At 42.0% G+C, this 18717-nt stretch overlaps 1 protein-coding gene across 1 annotated transcript; it reads right to left on the bottom strand.

Annotated features, from left to right (window-relative positions):
* Window positions 1–491: 491 nt before the first annotated feature.
* Window positions 492–18386, bottom strand: LOC139456577 (ubiquitin recognition factor in ER-associated degradation protein 1-like). Its single transcript, XM_071238368.1, has 12 exons — window positions 18298–18386; window positions 16618–16729; window positions 16319–16351; window positions 13904–14025; window positions 12111–12241; window positions 11234–11306; window positions 9271–9339; window positions 7429–7506; window positions 5730–5771; window positions 4821–4906; window positions 3147–3228; window positions 492–845 (listed from the first exon to the last, which is right to left on the bottom strand). Exons 1-12 carry the CDS (start codon window positions 18298–18300, stop codon window positions 774–776), a joined length of 903 nt encoding a protein of 300 aa, XP_071094469.1. The 5' UTR covers window positions 18301–18386; the 3' UTR covers window positions 492–773.
* Between the last annotated feature and the right edge of the window lie 331 nt (window positions 18387–18717).

The following is an 18717-nucleotide window of genomic DNA, read 5'->3' as shown; positions in this document are numbered from 1 at the left end:
AAAAACAAGGTTATGTATTTGATCAAGCAAACATCATGCCGTTATTTGCATATCAAGACATATCGTGGAAGTCAAGGTCTTTTGAAGACAGGCAACAAAAGTCGAGGCCTTTTCAAGCCATTGAGAAGCCTGTCAATAGAAGCAATGAAGCCTGATTAAAATATGTTCCAGGTGCAACAGTCTCTATTTCCCAGAATATTCCTTAAGGTTGCTAATCAAAAAATGTATAATTATAATAAATTATGATCCATCTTAAACTCTGAGAACCGGTATTCAATGCAGAATAATGACTAAAGCTTAAAACTGCTGTTACTCAATGTATGTCATCTGCTTGCCATGCTTTAGTAGGAGGAAGTAGGTGGCGCTGGGGTAAGGGAGGTAACTCTCGGCTAAATTGGGTTTAACTAAAAGTCAAATAACTTTACATTTCAGATACCAAGACATGGCTTCACACATTGCACACATGTTAGGATCAAACTCGTGTCCTTGGTGTGAAAGGTCAAGGCACTACCCACTAGGCCAAACCAGTGCCTCTGAATGTCCTAAAGAATTTAAACATTTGGCAGTAATGAGGAACGATGTCCATTTATCTCTAGCCAATCACTGTAAATGAAGTTAATTTGACCTGAATCCCAACAGGCAGCATAGATTAGATCACTTCAATATGACCCCATGCTGCTGTTCAGTCGTGGTATGACGAAACAATCAGAAGCATTGTGTGGATGATCTGTACAATGAAATAAATATCAACAATTGTCCAGTTTGCAGTGCGATTATTTCCTGCCCTTCCTTCGTAACGACTGACCCTCTCCTGAGAAGGCTTCAAAGTTCTTGTCATCCTTGTCCTGACAAAGAAAGAATTGTATGATAATTTGGGAGTGTAAATAAAAAACAACAACAACGCAAGAGGAAAACCATTCTCGATTCTACGACAGACAGATTCCATTCTGTGTAAAAGGCAAAATAGCTGTGACCATTATATGAATGGATCACTGAAAATCAGTGACGACACCAGGTGTTCATAGAAGGGTACAAAGGAATCATATCATGTTGATGTTGTGGGATTATAGGATGCCAGAAAAACAAATACAAGGTTCAGAAAACAAGATGGCTGCCCCTATGACATGACTATCCTTTTCTGTTTTGATCTGGAATGATTCAAAGTTCAATTCGATGAAATAAGTTTATGAGCTTGGAGGTTAGTGATTAAGGAGATTAGTAGACAGGTTTTAAAAAATATTAAAAATTAATAGCAATCTGGGAAGTGAGCTGTAAATACTACACTTCACACTGACACACTTTACTGACTGGTAGCTCTGAGTAGTGACATACAGACCTGTAGACCAACTGATAACCAACGATGAGGGATCTGAGAACCACACAAGGTACATCCCCAGCCCTGAGTAGTGACATACAGACCGATAGTGACATCCCCAGCCCTAAGTAGTGACATACAGACTGGTAGTGACATCCCCAGCCCTGAGTAGTGACATACAGACCGGTAGTGACATCCCCAGCCCTGAACAGTGACATACAGACTGGTAGTGACATCCCCAGCCCTGAACAGTGACATACAGACCGATAGTGACATCCCCAGTCCTGAGTAGTGACGTACAGACCTGTAGTGACATCCCCAGCCCTGAACAGTGACATACAGACTGGTAGTGACATCCCCAGCCCTGAACAGTGACATACAGACCAGTAGTGACATCCCCAGTCCTGAGTAGTGACATACAGACCGGTAGTGACATCCCCAGCCCTGAACAGTGACAGTCAGACCTGTAGTGACATCCCCAGCCCTGAGTAGTGACGTACAGACCGATAGTGACTTCCCCAGTCCTGAGTAGTGACGTACAGACCGGTAGTGACATCCCCAGCCCTGAACAGTGACATACAGACTGGTAGTGACATCCCCAGCCTTGAACAGTGACATACAGACCGGTCGTGACATCCCCAGTCCTGAGTAGTGACATACAGACCGGTAGTGACATCCCCAGCCCTGAACAGTGACATACAGACCTGCAGACCAACTGATAACCAACGATGAGGGATCTGAGAACATCACAAGGTACATCCCCAGCCCTGAACAGTGACATACAGACCGGTAGTGACATCCCCAGCCCTGAACAGTGACATACAGACCAGTAGTGACATCCCCAGCCCTGAACAGTGACAGTCAGACCGGTAGTGACATCCCCAGCCCTGAACAGTGACATACAGACCGGTAGTGACATCCCCAGCCCTGAGTAGTGACATACAGACCGGTAGTGACATCCCCAGCCCTGAACAGTGACAGTCAGACCGGTAGTGACATCCCCAGCCCTGAACAGTGACATACAGACTGGTAGTGACATCCCCAGCCCTGAGTAGTGACATACAGACCGGTAGTGACATCCCCAGCCCTGAACAGTGACAGTCAGACCGGTAGTGACATCCCCAGTCCTGAGTAGTGACATACAGACCAGTAGTGACATCCCCAGCCCTGAGTAGAGACATACAGACCGGTAGTGACATCCCCAGCCCTGAACAGTGACATACAGACCGGTAGTGACATCCCCAGCCCTGAACAGTGACATACAGACCAGTAGTGACATCCCCAGCCCTGAGTAGAGACATACAGACCGGTAGTGACATCCCCAGCCCTGAACAGTGACATACAGACCGGTAGTGACATCTCCAGCCCTGAGTAGAGACATACAGACCGGTAGTGACATCCCCAGCCCTGAACAGTGACATACAGACCGGTAGTGACATCCCCAGCCCTGAACAGTGACATACAGACCAGTACTGACATCCCCAGCCCTGAACAGTGACATACAGACCGGTAGTGACATCCCCAGCCCTGAGTAGTGACATACAGACCTGTAGACAACCTGATAACCAATGATGAGGAGATCTGAGAACCACACAAGGTACATCCCCAGCCCTAAAACAGTGACATACAGACCGGTAGTGACATCCCCAGCCCTGAGTAGTGACATACAGACCTGTAGACAACCTGATAACCAATGATGAGGAGATCTGAGAACCACACAAGTTACATCCCCAGCCCTGAACAGTGATATACTGACCGGTAGACAACCTGATAACCGAATATGAGGGGTAGTTGAATGGTGACATCAGTCCAAACAGAAGCTAAAACTTACATCTGCATTTCCATTAGCAACTGGCCTGGACGTCCTGATGAAGGTGAGGGTCCCACGTTTGTAGTTGTAGTTGGGAATACCTCTGCAATAAAATCACAGATTAATTCAAGTAATTCCTTTTAAAAATGAATCTGAACATCTCTACTTCATGGGTGAGTAGGGTGTTGTGCTGTTGAAAACCATTTTCAAGAATAATCGCAGTGCCCCGGGACATTGGAAACCAACCTGACACAAGGAAATGTGTGGGGAAGAAACCCAGGGTCTGAATATGGAGTGAGTGAGTGAGTGAGTGAGTGAGTGAGTGAGTGAGTGAGTGAGTGAGTGAGTGAGTGAGTGAGTGAGTGAGTGAGTGAGTGAGTGAGTGAGTGAGTGAGTGAGTGAGTGAGTGAGTGAGTTGGGTTTAACGCTGCTTTTAACAGTTTTCCAGTTATATCGCAGCGTGTCAGCTTAATGTGGGAGGAAAGCCTGAAGTGATGCAGGTCTCAGACATTTACCACTTCGGTGAAACCCACGAGCATGGGTATGCCGCTGACAAACCTAGAAACATAATCGGGGCGAACCGTGATAGATGATAGAACCTACAATCATAGGTTTCTGGCTTGACCAAGGGACGCCACTCTGCACAGCGAATGGCGGCGCCTTAGACGACTGAGCCACCCATGCTCCCTGACAGTAGGAGGAAGACTCCATTCCACTGAACAGGTTCCGTAGAGCAGTTCATGCTCTACGTGTATTCGTGCGCCAAGATTAGTTGTCAAATGAACTGTAGAACATTAGTGAACTGGTCATTGAGGTTGTGAGGTGAGGTGAAATGGGGTTTAACGTCGAGTCCAAGATTATTGCACTTATATAGCAACGTGCATGTACGTGTGTGTGTTTGTGTGGCTGCTTGTACTAGTCCGGACTGATGCCGATTTATAGTGCTAGCTCACTGAGATACCATGCCGCAGTTTAACATGAATACCCCACTCAGACACAGTATACTGACTCCGAGCCGAACAGTCCTTGTTTTAGCCCCTTAATGCCAAGCGCCAGACAGGGTAACAACAAGTACCATCTTTTAACGTCTTTTGGTATGACGCGGTCGGGGATCGAACCCCGGACCTTCCGCTCTCCGGGCGGACGCTCTACCACTGGAGGCGGTCCTGGTCTTTGAGAGGCATTTAGAAGTGATACACATAAGGAAGAGAATTTATGGATGTCAACATCCATGAATTCTCTTTCTTATGAGTGTACTGATTGTAATGGAAATGACGAACTCTAAATGTGTGATATTTGAAGATCCAGGTTAGAATTGGTCTCTAGCAACCCAAGCTTGCCATAAGAGGCGACTAATGGGATCGGGTGGTAAGGCTCGCTGACTTGGTTGATGCATGTCATCGATCCCAAATGCATAGATCGATGCTCATGATGTCAATCACTGGATTGTCTGGTGGAGTCTTGATTATGTACAGACCGCCATCATATAACTCGAATATTGCTGAGTGCAGCGTTAAACAACAAACAAACATTCTCAAACACATGAGGTAACAACTGGCTATCAACCCTTCCACAGCTGCTGATGTTTTCAGTTTCATCAATGATACAGATCCCTATTTCAATTATCAGGTCACAATAGCCTCTATAATAGCCTTTTTGTAAAAATGATCCAATCTAAGGGAGATAACTCCTGACCTGGCTGGGGCATTGCTTGATGCAGTGGCTGAGCTGTCTGTTCCCTTCTTTTTCCCATCCAGACGGTTACCTTGACCACTGAAAGCCTGCAGCGATAGAGCAAAACATGACCAAATCATCAAACTGGTACAGAGGATCTCACCAGTGGGTGTTTTATGTGAAATATATTAAGACGAGTAGCTAAAAGTTGAAAAACTGAGGCCTCCTGAGGATAGTTTTGACTTTTATCTATGAGTGTTGACATATCTGATATTTTTTGTCTAACATTATATGACTTTATATCAGGATGTCAATTCAAAAGCATAAATCACAATATATTTGTTCTTAATCTTTAAATTAAGTTAATGTCAGAGACAATCTCAAAATTACTCGGACGCATTGCAGTGTTAGGAAAGATAAACATGCATTTTAACACAATGTGATTTAAACATTTCGTGTATACTGTAGACTGTTTCTGATACCACTGTCTATGCGTTGCATTTATGTGTCATCAGGGTATGAAACTCCCAAAAATTTCAGCCAGCTGAAATACTTGCCAGCCCTGACCAAAACCTGCCTGCCACTATAATCATATGTTTCTCAGGATAAGCTAACAGGTTTCTTTTTGGTTACATTTTATCATTCATCTTTACACGTGAATTAATGATTACAATCGGGAAATATTTAGAATATTGTCACATATGAAATATAACCCGACCGTCGGGCAGCCTGAGTTGAAATTAACCCATCTCGGACGGTCGGGCAGGCAGGTATTTCGAACACTGGTGTCATCATACTTGCAAACCCGACTAGAAAGGCATCGACTATTTTCTAACTTGCCAGCTTGGCCCAAGAACAACTGCAATACATCGACATTACAATCAATTGTTACAACACCATGAGCACAATGAAGAGTGCAAACCCACTCACTCTGAAGGCACTGTCTACATCATCTGCGCCAGTGTCCATTTCCTGAAACACAAGTCAAAACATTGAAATACATTTTTCTTCACTCAACTGTTTACAAAGAAGAAATTTATGCTGAAATCCATCTGTTGTGAAGTTGCCTTGCAGCAAGAGTGAGTGAGTGAGTTGGGTTTAACGCCGCTTTTATTATTATTCCAGTTACCGTATTCGACGTAATAAGCGCCTCGCTCTAACGGCGATATTTGCTAATATATTGGCTAGTGAACAATCCCAATTAGCACCCCTTCCGATTGATCAATGTACACAACACTTATTTATTCATGTATAATATGCACTCGTGTGTTGTATGCACCCTTAATTATGGGCAATTAAATTCTGGAAAAATTTATCTGACGTATATAAACATTTCAGGTTGTCAGCAGTAAACCACAAAATTTATCTTTCAACTCTGTTTTTTTTCACCAAAATAATATTCTAATAAGAGCCCCCATATTTCTAATTTTGAGAGCTCCCTGGGCGCTTATTACATCAAATACGGTATATCATGGCGTGTCAGCATAATGTAGGAGGAAAGCCGGAAGTGAAGTGAAGACATTTACCACTTCGGTGAAACCAACAAGCACGGGTATGGTGCTGACAAACCTAGAAACATAATTGGGGCGAACCAGGTTTTGAGCCCACAATCATAGGTTTCTGGCGTGCCCAAGGGACACAACTCTGCATAGCGAATCGCGACCACTGGGCCACCCGTGCCCCAGTCTGCAACCAGACGCCAGCATTACTTCAGGTGGACTTCCTACATGACCATCATGCCATCTATCTGACAGTACTAGCACACTGACAACTGATCTCACATCAGCAACGTCAATCAAGGGGGTGAGTTTATTTTAATAATGTTTTGCATGTGTTGTACAGGGTTACAGCTGCATGTCATCTTGGAGAAAAGCCCCAAGTGGTGCTGGTCTTGAACCCTCTTAGAAGCGACCATTTTTGAGTACAAATGAGACTTAAATCTATGATTGGTGACCTAAATTTATCTACTGCTTGCCACTTGGTTTCATAAAGCGACAATATCTGTTTAAGATATCTGTCGGCTCCTAAAAACTTAGGTTTGACTCCTAAGATATTCATGTTAGGGGCCACTTCGCTCCCCCCCCAAAAAAAATAAAAAATTAGAGGGATGTTTATCATTTTGGTGATAAACGGGTTTGGTGCTGACAAAACAAAATATAATTAGGTAAATTGCAATTTGAAAAACAAAAAAAATTACGATAAGTAGGTCCTTGTGCTGAAGAAACACAACTGAGCACAGTGAATTGTGGTGTCTTTTCAATGACTGGGTCACTTGTGGCTTCATTTAACCACAAACAGAAGATCATTAGTTCAAGACTCCAATTTCCCCCACAAGTACTGCCAACAGATCAGGAGATGTGTGCAAAACACTCTATTACACATGCAGGTTTCAATGTCAGATGTCGTCACGATATGGCTGAAGTATTGCCGATGTGACGCAAAGCATAAACTCACTCACTCACCCAATGTCAGACATGCTGCGCCCCTCAGTGTTTATTCTCCCTGCAGTGTTTTATTGTACTATAAACAACGACCATGAGGCGTTTATTTAATAAATAAATGTACATCACCTGACCCAAACAATAACCACCCATTGGACAAAAGTATTTACCCTGGCTACAGAACTCACCTCCCCATCTGTGCAGAGAGATTCCTCCATTTTCTGGCGCCGTGGTTCCTGGTAACCAACTGGTGGGGCAAAATCCACCTGTACACAACACACAAGCAGGACAAGGCTTCAATGTGTTGACAAGTTTCATTTCCATTTCTTGTATTGTTCAGAATTCCATGACATTTTGACATTTTATTCAAACCCATCGACTGTCTAAGTTAATGATGTTGACTTTTCATTTCATTAACAGGGAATGCCAACACATACATCCATCTTGACAAACAGGTCAATAACTGCTACATATTACTGAGGTATGGAACAGTGAGTGAGTTGGGTTTAACGCCGCTTTTAACATTATTCCAGTCATATCGCGGCGTGCTAGCTAAATGTGGGAGGAAAGCCCGAAGTGATGCAGGTTTCAGATGTTTACAATTTCGGTGAAACCCACGAGCACGGATATGGTGCTGACAAAACTAGAAACATAATTGGGGCGAACCGGGATTCGAACCCACAATCATGGGTTTCTGGCGTGCCCAAGGGACGCAACTCTGCACAGCGAATCGCGGCGCCTTAGACGACTGGGCAACCCGTGCCCCCGGTATGGAACAGGTTGTAGTTGATACCATGACTCCCTGCAGACCTATCTGACTCCGTGTTCACAACTATCCGTAAATTACAAAAGAATATCATCGCATTGGGAAACATATCCTCTTCATTGAAAGAATAATGGGACTCTGACAGGCAAATGTTATTTGGAGACCTATAGTACTTGCTGTATTAAGTAGAGCTGTTACAGTTCACTCACTTATTCGGTGAATCGGACCGTATCAATTCGTGAATTGAATTTGTTATTCATGACCAATAGAATCGAATATTCATGAATATGCAGTCATGTTCAATTACATACCCTGTATCTAAAAATATCCATAAGAACATATTATATGCATAGATTTCTTGAAAGAAAACACACTTATAATATTTAATTTGACAGTAATGTGGTCACTGGTCATTGTCGCATTTAAGCAGATACTACCACCTGGATAAGTGCAGTATATAAATGTTAATAGTTAACAAACCATGTCAAATAATTTGTGTTGCTTTTGTTTCACTGAATATAGCAAATAATACATCAACTGCTGACTTGTTATTGTATTCGTGAATTAATATTTGTATCCTTACTCTATATTCGTGATACGAATCGCATTTACCTCATAGTGTATTCGTTGCAGCCCTAGTATTAAGCAGCCTGCTCCAATACACTCCCCCCGAGCAACTGCTAGACCAATTTGGAAGTAAGCTCAGGTTACATATGACAGTGGATGCAGAATTCTGAACCAATCTCATTAAAATTAGATCTTAGTTCTCGCTACCGCTAAACAAATATCTGAGGACATCCCATTACAGGTCACGTCAGACGGACCATGTGCGAACTTTGACCGACCAATGGAATGACCAATCAGAAGGCAGCTCTCTCGTGCTTTACGGAACTAATTTCAAATTGGCGACTATGCTTCGAAACATATTTTGACAAATTCTTGATTACAAATTTGAAACCTGAACAAAAGAACATTCTGGAATGGCTAATAGATGGTCTAGATTTTATGGATTCAGTCGTTGAACCTGTAATTATTGTTCGGAGTTAAAGTTTTCGAGGTTGCATTATTAGAAATCACATTCCGACTGTCACTTTCATAATCTGGTAAGCGATGCTCTGATTGGTCGGATGAAAGGTCGTTCTGACGTGACCCTAATGGGATGTCCTCAGATCTTTGTTTAGCGGTAGCGAGAACTGAGGTCTGATTTTAATGAGATTGTATTCTGAACTGGACTCCCTGTGAGTGTACAGAGGCATGTACTTACATTCATGTCACATTCAATGATGGACACAGCAGTACCGGGCTTGGTTTCCAGGACACACAATTCATAGATCTAAAATAAAAGAATGAGTGAACATTTAAGCTTCAGTTGGCAGTATTACAGCAGCCTATAGTGGCCTATTAGTTATCAAGTCTAGACACTGTAAACAAAGCCGTGTGTTAACAGGTGTGGTGTTCTCAGACTGCTCTGATGACAGGTGTGGTGTTCTGAGATTGTTCTGACAACAGGTGTGGTGTTCTGAGATTGTTCTGATGACAGGTATGGTGTTCTGAGATTGTTCTGACAACAGGTGTGGTGTTCTGAGATTGTTCTGACAACAGGTGTGGTGTTCTTAGATTGTTCTGATGGCAGGTGTGGTGTTCTGAGATTGCTCTGATGGCAGGTGTGGTGTTCTGAGATTGTTCTGACAACAGGTGTGGTGTTCTGAGATTGTTCTGACAACAGGTGTGGTGTTCTGAGATTGTTCTGATGACAGGTGTGGTGTTCTGAGATTGCTCTGATGGCAGGTGTGGTGTTCTGAGATTGTTCTGATGGCAGGTGTGGTGTTCTGAGATTCTTCTGATGACAGGTGTAATGTTCTCAGATTGTTCTGATGGCAGGTGTGGTGTTCTGATATTGTTCTGATGGCAGGTGTGGTGTTCTGAGATTGCTCTGATGACAGGTGTGGTGTTCTGAGATTGTTCTGATGGCAGGTGTGGTGTTCTGAGATTGTTCTGACAACAGGTGTGGTGTTCTGAGATTGTTCTGACAACAGGTGTGGTGTTCTGAGATTGTTCTGATGGCAGGTGTGGTGTTCTCAGATTGTTCTGATGGCAGGTGTGGTGTTCTGAGATTGTTCTGATGGCAGGTGTGGTGTTCTGAAATTGTTCTGATGACAGGTGTGGTGTTCTGAGATTGTTCTGACAACAGGTGTGGTGTTCTGAGATTGTTCTGACAACAGGTGTGGTGTTCTGAGATTGTTCTGATGACAGGTGTGGTGTTCTGAGATTGCTCTGATGACAGGTGTGGTGTTCTGAGATTGTTCTGATGGCAGGTGTGGTGTTCTGAGATTGTTCTGATGACAGGTGTAATGTTCTCAGATTGTTCTGATGGCAGGTGTGGTGTTCTGATATTCTTCTGATGGCAGGTGTGGTGTTCTGAGATTGCTCTGATGACAGGTGTGGTGTTCTCAGATTGTTCTGATGGCAGGTGTGGTGTTTTGAGATTGCTCTGATGGCAGGTGTGGTGTTCTGAGATTGTTCTGATGGCAGGTGTGGTGTTCTGAGATTGTTCTGACAACAGGTGTGGTGTTCTGAGATTGTTCTGACAACAGGTGTGGTGTTCTGAGATTGTTCTGATGGCAGGTGTGGTGTTCTGAGATTGTTCTGATGGCAGGTGTGGTGTTCTGAGATTGTTCTGATGGCAGGTGTGGTGTTCTGAAATTGTTCTGATGACAGGTGTGGTGTTCTGAGATTGTTCTGACAACAGGTGTGGTGTTCTGAGATTGTTCTGATGACAATTTCTAACCACGATAGAAAAGGTGAGGTGAGGTGAAATCGGGTTTAACGTCGCGTCCAAGATTATTGCACTTATATAGCGACGTGTATGTGTGTGTGTGGCTGCTTGTACTAGTCCGGACTGATGCCGATTTATAGTGCTAGCTCACTGAGATACCATGCCGCAGTTTAACATGAATACCCCACTCAGACACAGTATACTGACTCCGAGCCGACCAGTCCTTGTTTTAGCCCCTTAATGCCGAGGGCCCGAGAGGGTAACAACAAGTACAATCTTTTAACGTCTTTTGGAATGACGCGGCCCCGGATCGAACCCTGGACCTTCCGCTCTCCGGGCGGACCCTCTACCACAAGACCCCGGAGGCGGTCACGATAGAAAAGAGTGACACAAGAGATCACATATCATCATTCAAGATTGCGCTAATGGTCACAATATCAAGGACACTCACCTTGTCGTTGTATTTGATGGCAACCACATCAGCTTTTGTTAAACAAGCAAAGTTTCTCAGAGCATTTTCAAGTCTGTACATGAAAGTTAAGGAGAGAATATGGCTACTGCACATCATAAGATGGGCATCCACACGCAACATAAGTCTGAAGAATCGGTAAAAGACGTAAACCTGATATGAATCACAGATTCACTCACATAAATAATTACCCACATTGACAAAGAGACACAACATAATTTTTTTTAATATCTTACCAGGGCTGGACTTAAAGACCTTCATATAACCTGCACCGGGTGCAGGTTGGCATGAATACCCAGTAGCACCAGACAAAACCAGGTTGCACCCTGGTCCCATAAATTTATCAAAGTTGGAACATAGGCCGGTCTGCTGCCTGTGTCACATTAATTGATGACATATTGCTGTAAAACGTAACAGGAGCTTAATCTTGAAATACCCCAAGTTTGATGTCAAGCCCATAAAGGAATGACAAATTACACATATCACAGAGATTAGTTATGTAGTATGGTAAATAAACTTTGAGGTATTGAGTGTGTTCAAAGATCGTTGTAGTGTGGACAAGTAATGGTTAGGCAGACACCAATTTTGACATAAATATTAGGCTGCAGTTTTCCTACACAAGGCTGCACTGGTGCATTTTATCATGTAGGTTCATCAACATCTCCAGTCAGAGAGGTAACGGAATAATTGATCTGATCTTTATGAAACTGAATTAGTGTATAGACGACAGTCCAGTATTGACGATAAACAGTTAAATACTGCAACAAGAAAAGCCATGTAACAATATTCTCCCATTATGTCTAGTTCTGCCTTCTTAGACACACTTTCATCAATACATGTTTCAAATTGGAAAGGATACACAGCTTTTGGGTTGGTGATGTCAAGGAAATCGACGGACTGAGGTTGAAATTTGGCAAATGTTGCGACTGAGAGTGAAACGTTCTCTATCTGTATCAGTCCACCTTCGTCCAACAGGAGGTTTCTCATCATCTGAAACAAGCAAACAGGATTCTCAAAAACCTGCTCAGTTGATTGCCAAAATAAACTTCTCCATACACCTTGAGTTATTAATAACAAAAATACCTCAGGTTTACACTGGTATCAATGACTGATAACACAAGTGACATCTCATCCTGGCCTCTGGAAGTACGTATTTCCAAATATTATCAACAACCTAAGAAATGTTAATCAAATCCTGAAGTGAGAGAACGTAGTGTTATGCTGTTTTGTGTTTCAGTAATATCAAGGTCTACCCTATCAGCACTAACACTGACAGACCATGGAACATAACTAGGATCAATCTGGGATTCTCACCCCTCATTAGCACATCCAGGTATAGCTAAGGGACGTAACTCCGTACGGTGAATTGCCGCATCCAAGACAACCTGGTCTGATACCAGATTGTTGAACAAGGAAATCAAAAAACGTTCAAGAAAAGTATCATTGTTAATGACACAATCACAAATATTTTCTTATGCAGGTTGTTAAAAACCCCTCATGTTCCGTAAATCGGTGAATAATCACCAGGAATTTATGTATTGCAGAAGGTTGTAGGGCTGGGACGAGTCCAAATTTACTACCCGGGTACCCACCACCCTATAACCCGACCCTACCCAGGTACCCACTGTAGGTCTCAGGAGATGTCTCAAAATGTCCGATTGGGAACATTTTTAGCATAGCCCTGGCAAAACGTATTAAACATTAGATACACGTATTAAACAATCTGGACATTCATACACTGAAGTTGACTTAAGTTTTATCTTTATTCAACCATATGAAAAATCAGAAGGAATGGGTGCACAGTCAGAAAGAAATGCGAACATTAATGGCTTGTAGTGTAACCATAGAGTTCTAGATAATTCTTGTCATTAAACAATACATCACGTGACTAACCACGGGTCCGGGTAGTCCTGTGGGTACCCTGGTCCTACTCAGTATCCACCCAACTGGGGTACCGGAGTTACCCGTCCCAGCCCTAGAAGGTTGTTAGATTTATTTCAGTCAAGAGCTCAGAGTTTTCAGAGGAGCGTTTGCGACACCCTTACCATTTTATCACCTTTTCTTTTCTGTCATGGCTGCATTTGTATTTAAGGCAGACGTTTACTGTAAATCTTGAAATTAATGCGTCTCAAAATTGATACGACTGCTGACCCCTAGCCAAAAATGCAACCCCAGGGGAATAGGGATATAAAGCCTATCGGTGAGCTTTGGATCGTGTTGGCCTTTGACGCAGCATTACGTGGGTGGCGTCAGTCTGGACTGCTGGAGTGGTCAGTGATGACTAGTTTGTCCCGAGTGAGTAGAACTCTTGACCCAAGTAGTGATAACTCACCTGACCCCCATTGTATAATTCTATTCTTTGAATGACATTGATATATACTTCTTACAACTGCTGCTCAATAAACCGTGATATGTGGAAGATATAGTTATTTGTGTTTATATTCAAGTAGGTATTTCCGCTATCTAAAGTGTGCAGTGAGTCTGTCTTATTGTTGATGGTCATTTTGGAGATATAAGTGAGAAGTTTCATTAATGAGAACAAACACCACTCGCATTTTCGCATTTAATTCACGCTCGCTTTAATTTTAAGATTTACAGTATTCAAGGATTTAACTTTAGCTGACAATCTCTCCATCTAAAAGTGTCACTCACCCAATAAGGGATGTATATCCGGCCTTCGTCTGCCACAAATTCCAGCACGCCACAGTGTGTCTCTCGACCATGCTTCTTGTTGGTCAGTTTGAACAGCATAGGGTACTGAATGTTGAGCCGAGCTGTGAACGAACAAAACACACACTGACTCTAGTGCACAAAATGCTTCACAGCCCCAGGTAATGTGCTAAGCCACTGAGTATTTACTTCCATGTTATCACTGTTATCTCTCACATTGGGTATTAGATGGTTATCTTTGGGCATTCAATGTGTGTGACCAACCATGAGTGAGTATGGTTTTACACAACTTTTAGCAATATTCCGGCAATATCACGGTGGGAGACATTAGAAATTGACTTCACATATTATACCCATGTGGGAAATCGAACCCGGGTTGTGACGGGCAAAGCTTTAACCAACCCTGACCAACCATGAGATAAGGGACCTTATGGGTGAAAAATCACAATTTTTTAACTTATCCTGCATTACTCCTTATTGCATATTACTGCCTTTTCTTGACAGAAAGAAGAGCTGTGTGAAATCTTGCTGAAGAAGAAGTTGATTCAACTAGCCTTGGGGAAAACCCTATCAAACAGCTCCCACGTGACCAATGGAAGTGATGATGTCACGGTCTTCACATTACTGCTGTCATTCACAGTGGATACACCTGTGTGATTTTTTCTGAGTAAAAATCTTGTTTCTCACTTGTATTGATTCTTAGTGAATATTTCTTGTGATTCTATTGTGCCTCTGCTTTGTACCTTCATATATTTAATATGATTTACGCCATAGCATAATGAATTGACACCTAGTGGTGGGTTTTCTCCACAAAGTTCAGGTGTCTTGTTGTTTCAGCGGCCATCTTGAATATTTTACATGGCTACGTGCATCTTGTGGTTTGCATTCTGTATTCTTTTCATTACCTTATACTTCACTATTGAAGTATGACTGCAAATATATTGTTTATTAAACTGGTGTTGTTATACATGTTTTTAAACTTGTTTGTCATAAACCCACAAGACTGGGACAAAGATTATAGCATACATATTCGGGCAGGGGTGCATTGTGATTTCACTCTGCTTCATTGCAGATAACACGCCATCTTGTAGCAAGTGCAGACAACAAATCGGCGTGGGATCCCCACCCCTCTGTCTAAATGGAACGTCCCTGTGCTCCAAATCCACAAAATGTAAAGACTCATTATATCTTAAAACTACAGTATCTCAGGAAAACAGGAACACAATGCACAGGCTTCAATTCTTATTTATTAAAATATACTTGGCATCAAACAGCTGAACTTATTTTAACTGATGTAATAATTTAGATATAAAGACTTATTAATCAAAAGTAGACATGTAAGCTGAAATGATTCGAAATAACACTTTTATTACATTACGACTTGAGACAAAAATAAGACATTATTGGACAGTCTGCCTAGATCTACATGGCAATTTTTACGGAAGTTAGCTGACGTCAAACGTTTTTCTATATGACGTCACAACACAATTGTATCCCACAGGGCTGGGATGATTCCAAATTTACTACCCTGGTACCCACCCCCCTATCACCCGACAATACCCGGGTACCCACTGAAGGTACAAAAAGATACAAAATGTCTGGCATTTTTTTACCATAGCCCTGGTAAAACGTATTTAGATACATGTATTAAACAATCTGGTCATGCATACACTGAAGTTGACTTAAGTTCTATCTTTATTCAACCATATGAATAATCAGAAGGAATTGTTGAATAGTCAGAAGGAAATGCGAACATTGGTGACTTGTAGTGTAACCATACTAGAGTTCTAGATAATATTTGTCTTTAAACAATACATCACGTGACTAACCACGGGTCTGGGTAGTTCTATGGGTACTTGGGTCCTACTCAGTACCCACCGACCCGGGTACCCGAGTTACCCGTCCCAGCCCAAGTATCCTTCCTCCCATAAGGTCCCTTTTCTCCTGGGTCATATAATTGTACTGACTGTGGTCCGACGCAATCAGCGCCCCGCTCTAATAAGCCCCCACGGTGATATTTGCTAATATATTGGCTAGTGAACAATCCCAATTAGCACCCCTTCCGATTGATCAATGTACACAAGACTTATTTATTCGTGTATAATATGCACTCGTGTGTTATAAGCACCCTTAATCATGGGCAATTAAATTCTGGAAAATATATCTGTTGCGTATAATATGCACTGACTTTTCTTTTGTATCATTTCAGGCTGTCAGCATAAACCACAAAATTTACAATCTTTAAACTCTATTTTTTTCTCCCACCAAAACTTTATTCTAATTTAAATTATATACTATATTCTATTCCTATTTCTAATTTTGAGAGCACCCTGGGTGCTTATTACGCTGAATATGGTAACTATTGAGCATGCACACAAATCAGTTGAATATACTCACTGAGCTGGTCAAGAGCAGAAGGTGGCATTATAACTGAAAGTAAAACATAGAACATCAAACATGAATCTAGGTAATCTTACTCTCCATCATATCTATGAGGGCACCTGCTGAATATTGTATCAATGTTCAAAGTGATAAATTTATATTTTGAAATGTTGGCTTAAGAATATTCTACTGAAGACGTGATTGTATTCTTTGAAATAATACTTGCTGTGATATATTTTAATTTTGACACTGATTATGTTTTGTTTATCTTCAAAAATTGAACTGGTTGTAAACAAAATATTGGTAAAACTCACTTTTGCCTCCCCTCTCCACGTCCTCTCTGTCTCCCAGCATCGTCACTGAGTAGCATCTGTAGGTTGTCTGAAAGGGCCGACCCACCTCCGGGAACATATGTCCAAAACCAAACTGAGGATGAAATAAATTAAGTATGACTAAAAGTGATGCGCCATCTATGGTTAACATGCATATTTTAACATGGTTAAAAGACAAATAGCAAATGGTTAACGATACAGCAGTGTTTGTGCACTGTGTCTTTGATGACGAGGACCAATGTACGCTTGCTCGGTGTCCTAGGCCTTATGTGTACAAAATACTCTTGTCAAGTGAGTCTATAGAATGCAGAATGGGATTTGAAAGTCATTTTCTAGGACATCGTCAGATTGTCATCCAAAAGGTCAAATTTGGTAGTGATATAGAAGAATGTCCTCAAAAAAGGTATAATATACAGTGTCTTGCAGATTACGGCATGGGGCGAGTGTTGTCACAAGGTCTGCCTTAGGTCTGTGGGGACTCAAAAGCGCTTCGCTGGCTTACCGGCTTGGCTAATTAGTGCTGGATTAAGAGCGCCATCGTCTGAAATTAGTGCTCATTTAATGGGTCATTAGCACCTCATTAACAGCATTGCACAATTAAGTAAACAATTAATTGCACATGCATGTTACTGATGACGCGCTCTCCAAATTCGTCTTTTTGAGGAAGCCATGCCTGTCATTGTCCATCAAAATGAGTAACTAATCGAGGGACAAAACTTGTTAAAACAGACCAGTCTAATAGGATTACCCTCATTGGATAATTGGAAACACTGTGCAAAGGTAAGAATCTATGGCTACCTCTAGTCGTAATCAGGCTAACATGAAGGATAAAAAAGGGGTGTTGGATCAGAAAGGCGTGTCAGTACCCTAAGATTGAAAAGGAGTGTTGGATCAGAAAGGAGAGTCAGCTCCCTAAGATCAAAAAGGAGTGTTGGATCGCAAATGTGAGTCAGTTCCCTAAGAAAGAAAAGAGGTGTTGGACCGAAAGGCGTGTCAGGTCCAGAGTATCGAAAACAGGCGTTGGATCACAAGGTGTGTCAGCTACCTAAGATCGAATAGTGGTGTTGGATCACCAAGGTGTGTCAGCTCCCAGAGATGAGTGCGAGTGTATTTGAGAGTGAGGCGTAATTGAACTGTTGGTAGCGGGCGAAGCTGCGCTTGTTAAGCTGCACTGCTGCCGTTGAGCATACATAAGCTCATCACCTCTCCTTTTGATGAACTATTTTATTCCTGTTAAAGCTGGTTGTTGTATGGCTGTCAGTGTAAACATGAAGTCACACATATTAAATGAAATTGTCTAATAAATCCCTCGGGGTATAAATAGCGATGTAAAAAAACTACAAAATTTTACTTTCAGTTTGGAGTGAGTTCATTGTAGTCATTTCTTATAAATACTTACCATGTTTTGAGTTTTGGGATTTGTTTACAGGCACTGGGATATAAACAAGAGTAGACATAAGACAAGGGATATCAGAACATATTTACCCTATGTCAGTGATTCAAACAATATTCGCGGTGGTGGATTTCACAAGATGTTTTACAATATCTTTCTGAAGAAAGTCAGTGGACTGTCGATAGACCTATAACATGAACCAGAATACCGACTTCAAACATCTATGCTAAGGGATCGTAGCAACATAACAACGTGTTAGTGATACGTACCATTTTTCAAATCGTGTTCGAACGGAAACAATAACAGATTATATTAAGACGTGAATCACATATGCAATGACACTGCTCAACAGCTGAACAGGAAGTAAACAGTACGCACGCACAATCGTGTCGAAGTGTTTGTTTACTTCCGGTTCAACACAACCCAATGAAAGCGCCTCTCTGATTGGTCATTTTCTCTGTTAACTTTTTATATGTTTTGCATCAAATTCCTATGTTCACCCCTCATATTCGTGAAATGTTATTAGATCACTCGTGTTTATATTTTTGTTTTCACAAAATGTAAAGGAGAAAGGTCCCACAATGACATAAACTGTAGAATATGGAGTGTCCAGTTTCAGTACTGCTAATCGTCAACCAATCATAAGCTTTGTATCACAAACGCGTTGGCTGTGTCGGCACACGGAACCG

The sequence above is a fragment of the Haliotis cracherodii genome, unplaced genomic scaffold, assembly GCF_022045235.1.
Source record: "Haliotis cracherodii isolate W230 unplaced genomic scaffold, xgHalCrac1.p SCAF_11, whole genome shotgun sequence".
NCBI classification, from domain to species: Eukaryota; Metazoa; Mollusca; class Gastropoda; order Lepetellida; family Haliotidae; genus Haliotis; species Haliotis cracherodii.
Note: the sequence above shows the minus strand (reverse complement) of the source record. Positions and strands in the feature narration are given on the sequence as shown.

Coding starts and splice junctions, on each gene's coding strand:
- LOC139456577 (XM_071238368.1), bottom strand. Junction 11,307..12,110: donor ATCACCAACCCAAAAGCTGT/GTATCCTTTCCA, acceptor TTTCATGTACAG/ACTTGAAAATGCTCTGAGAA. Junction 5,772..7,428: donor CTCTCTGCACAGATGGGGAG/GTGAGTTCTGTA, acceptor CTTGTGTTTCAG/GAAATGGACACTGGCGCAGA.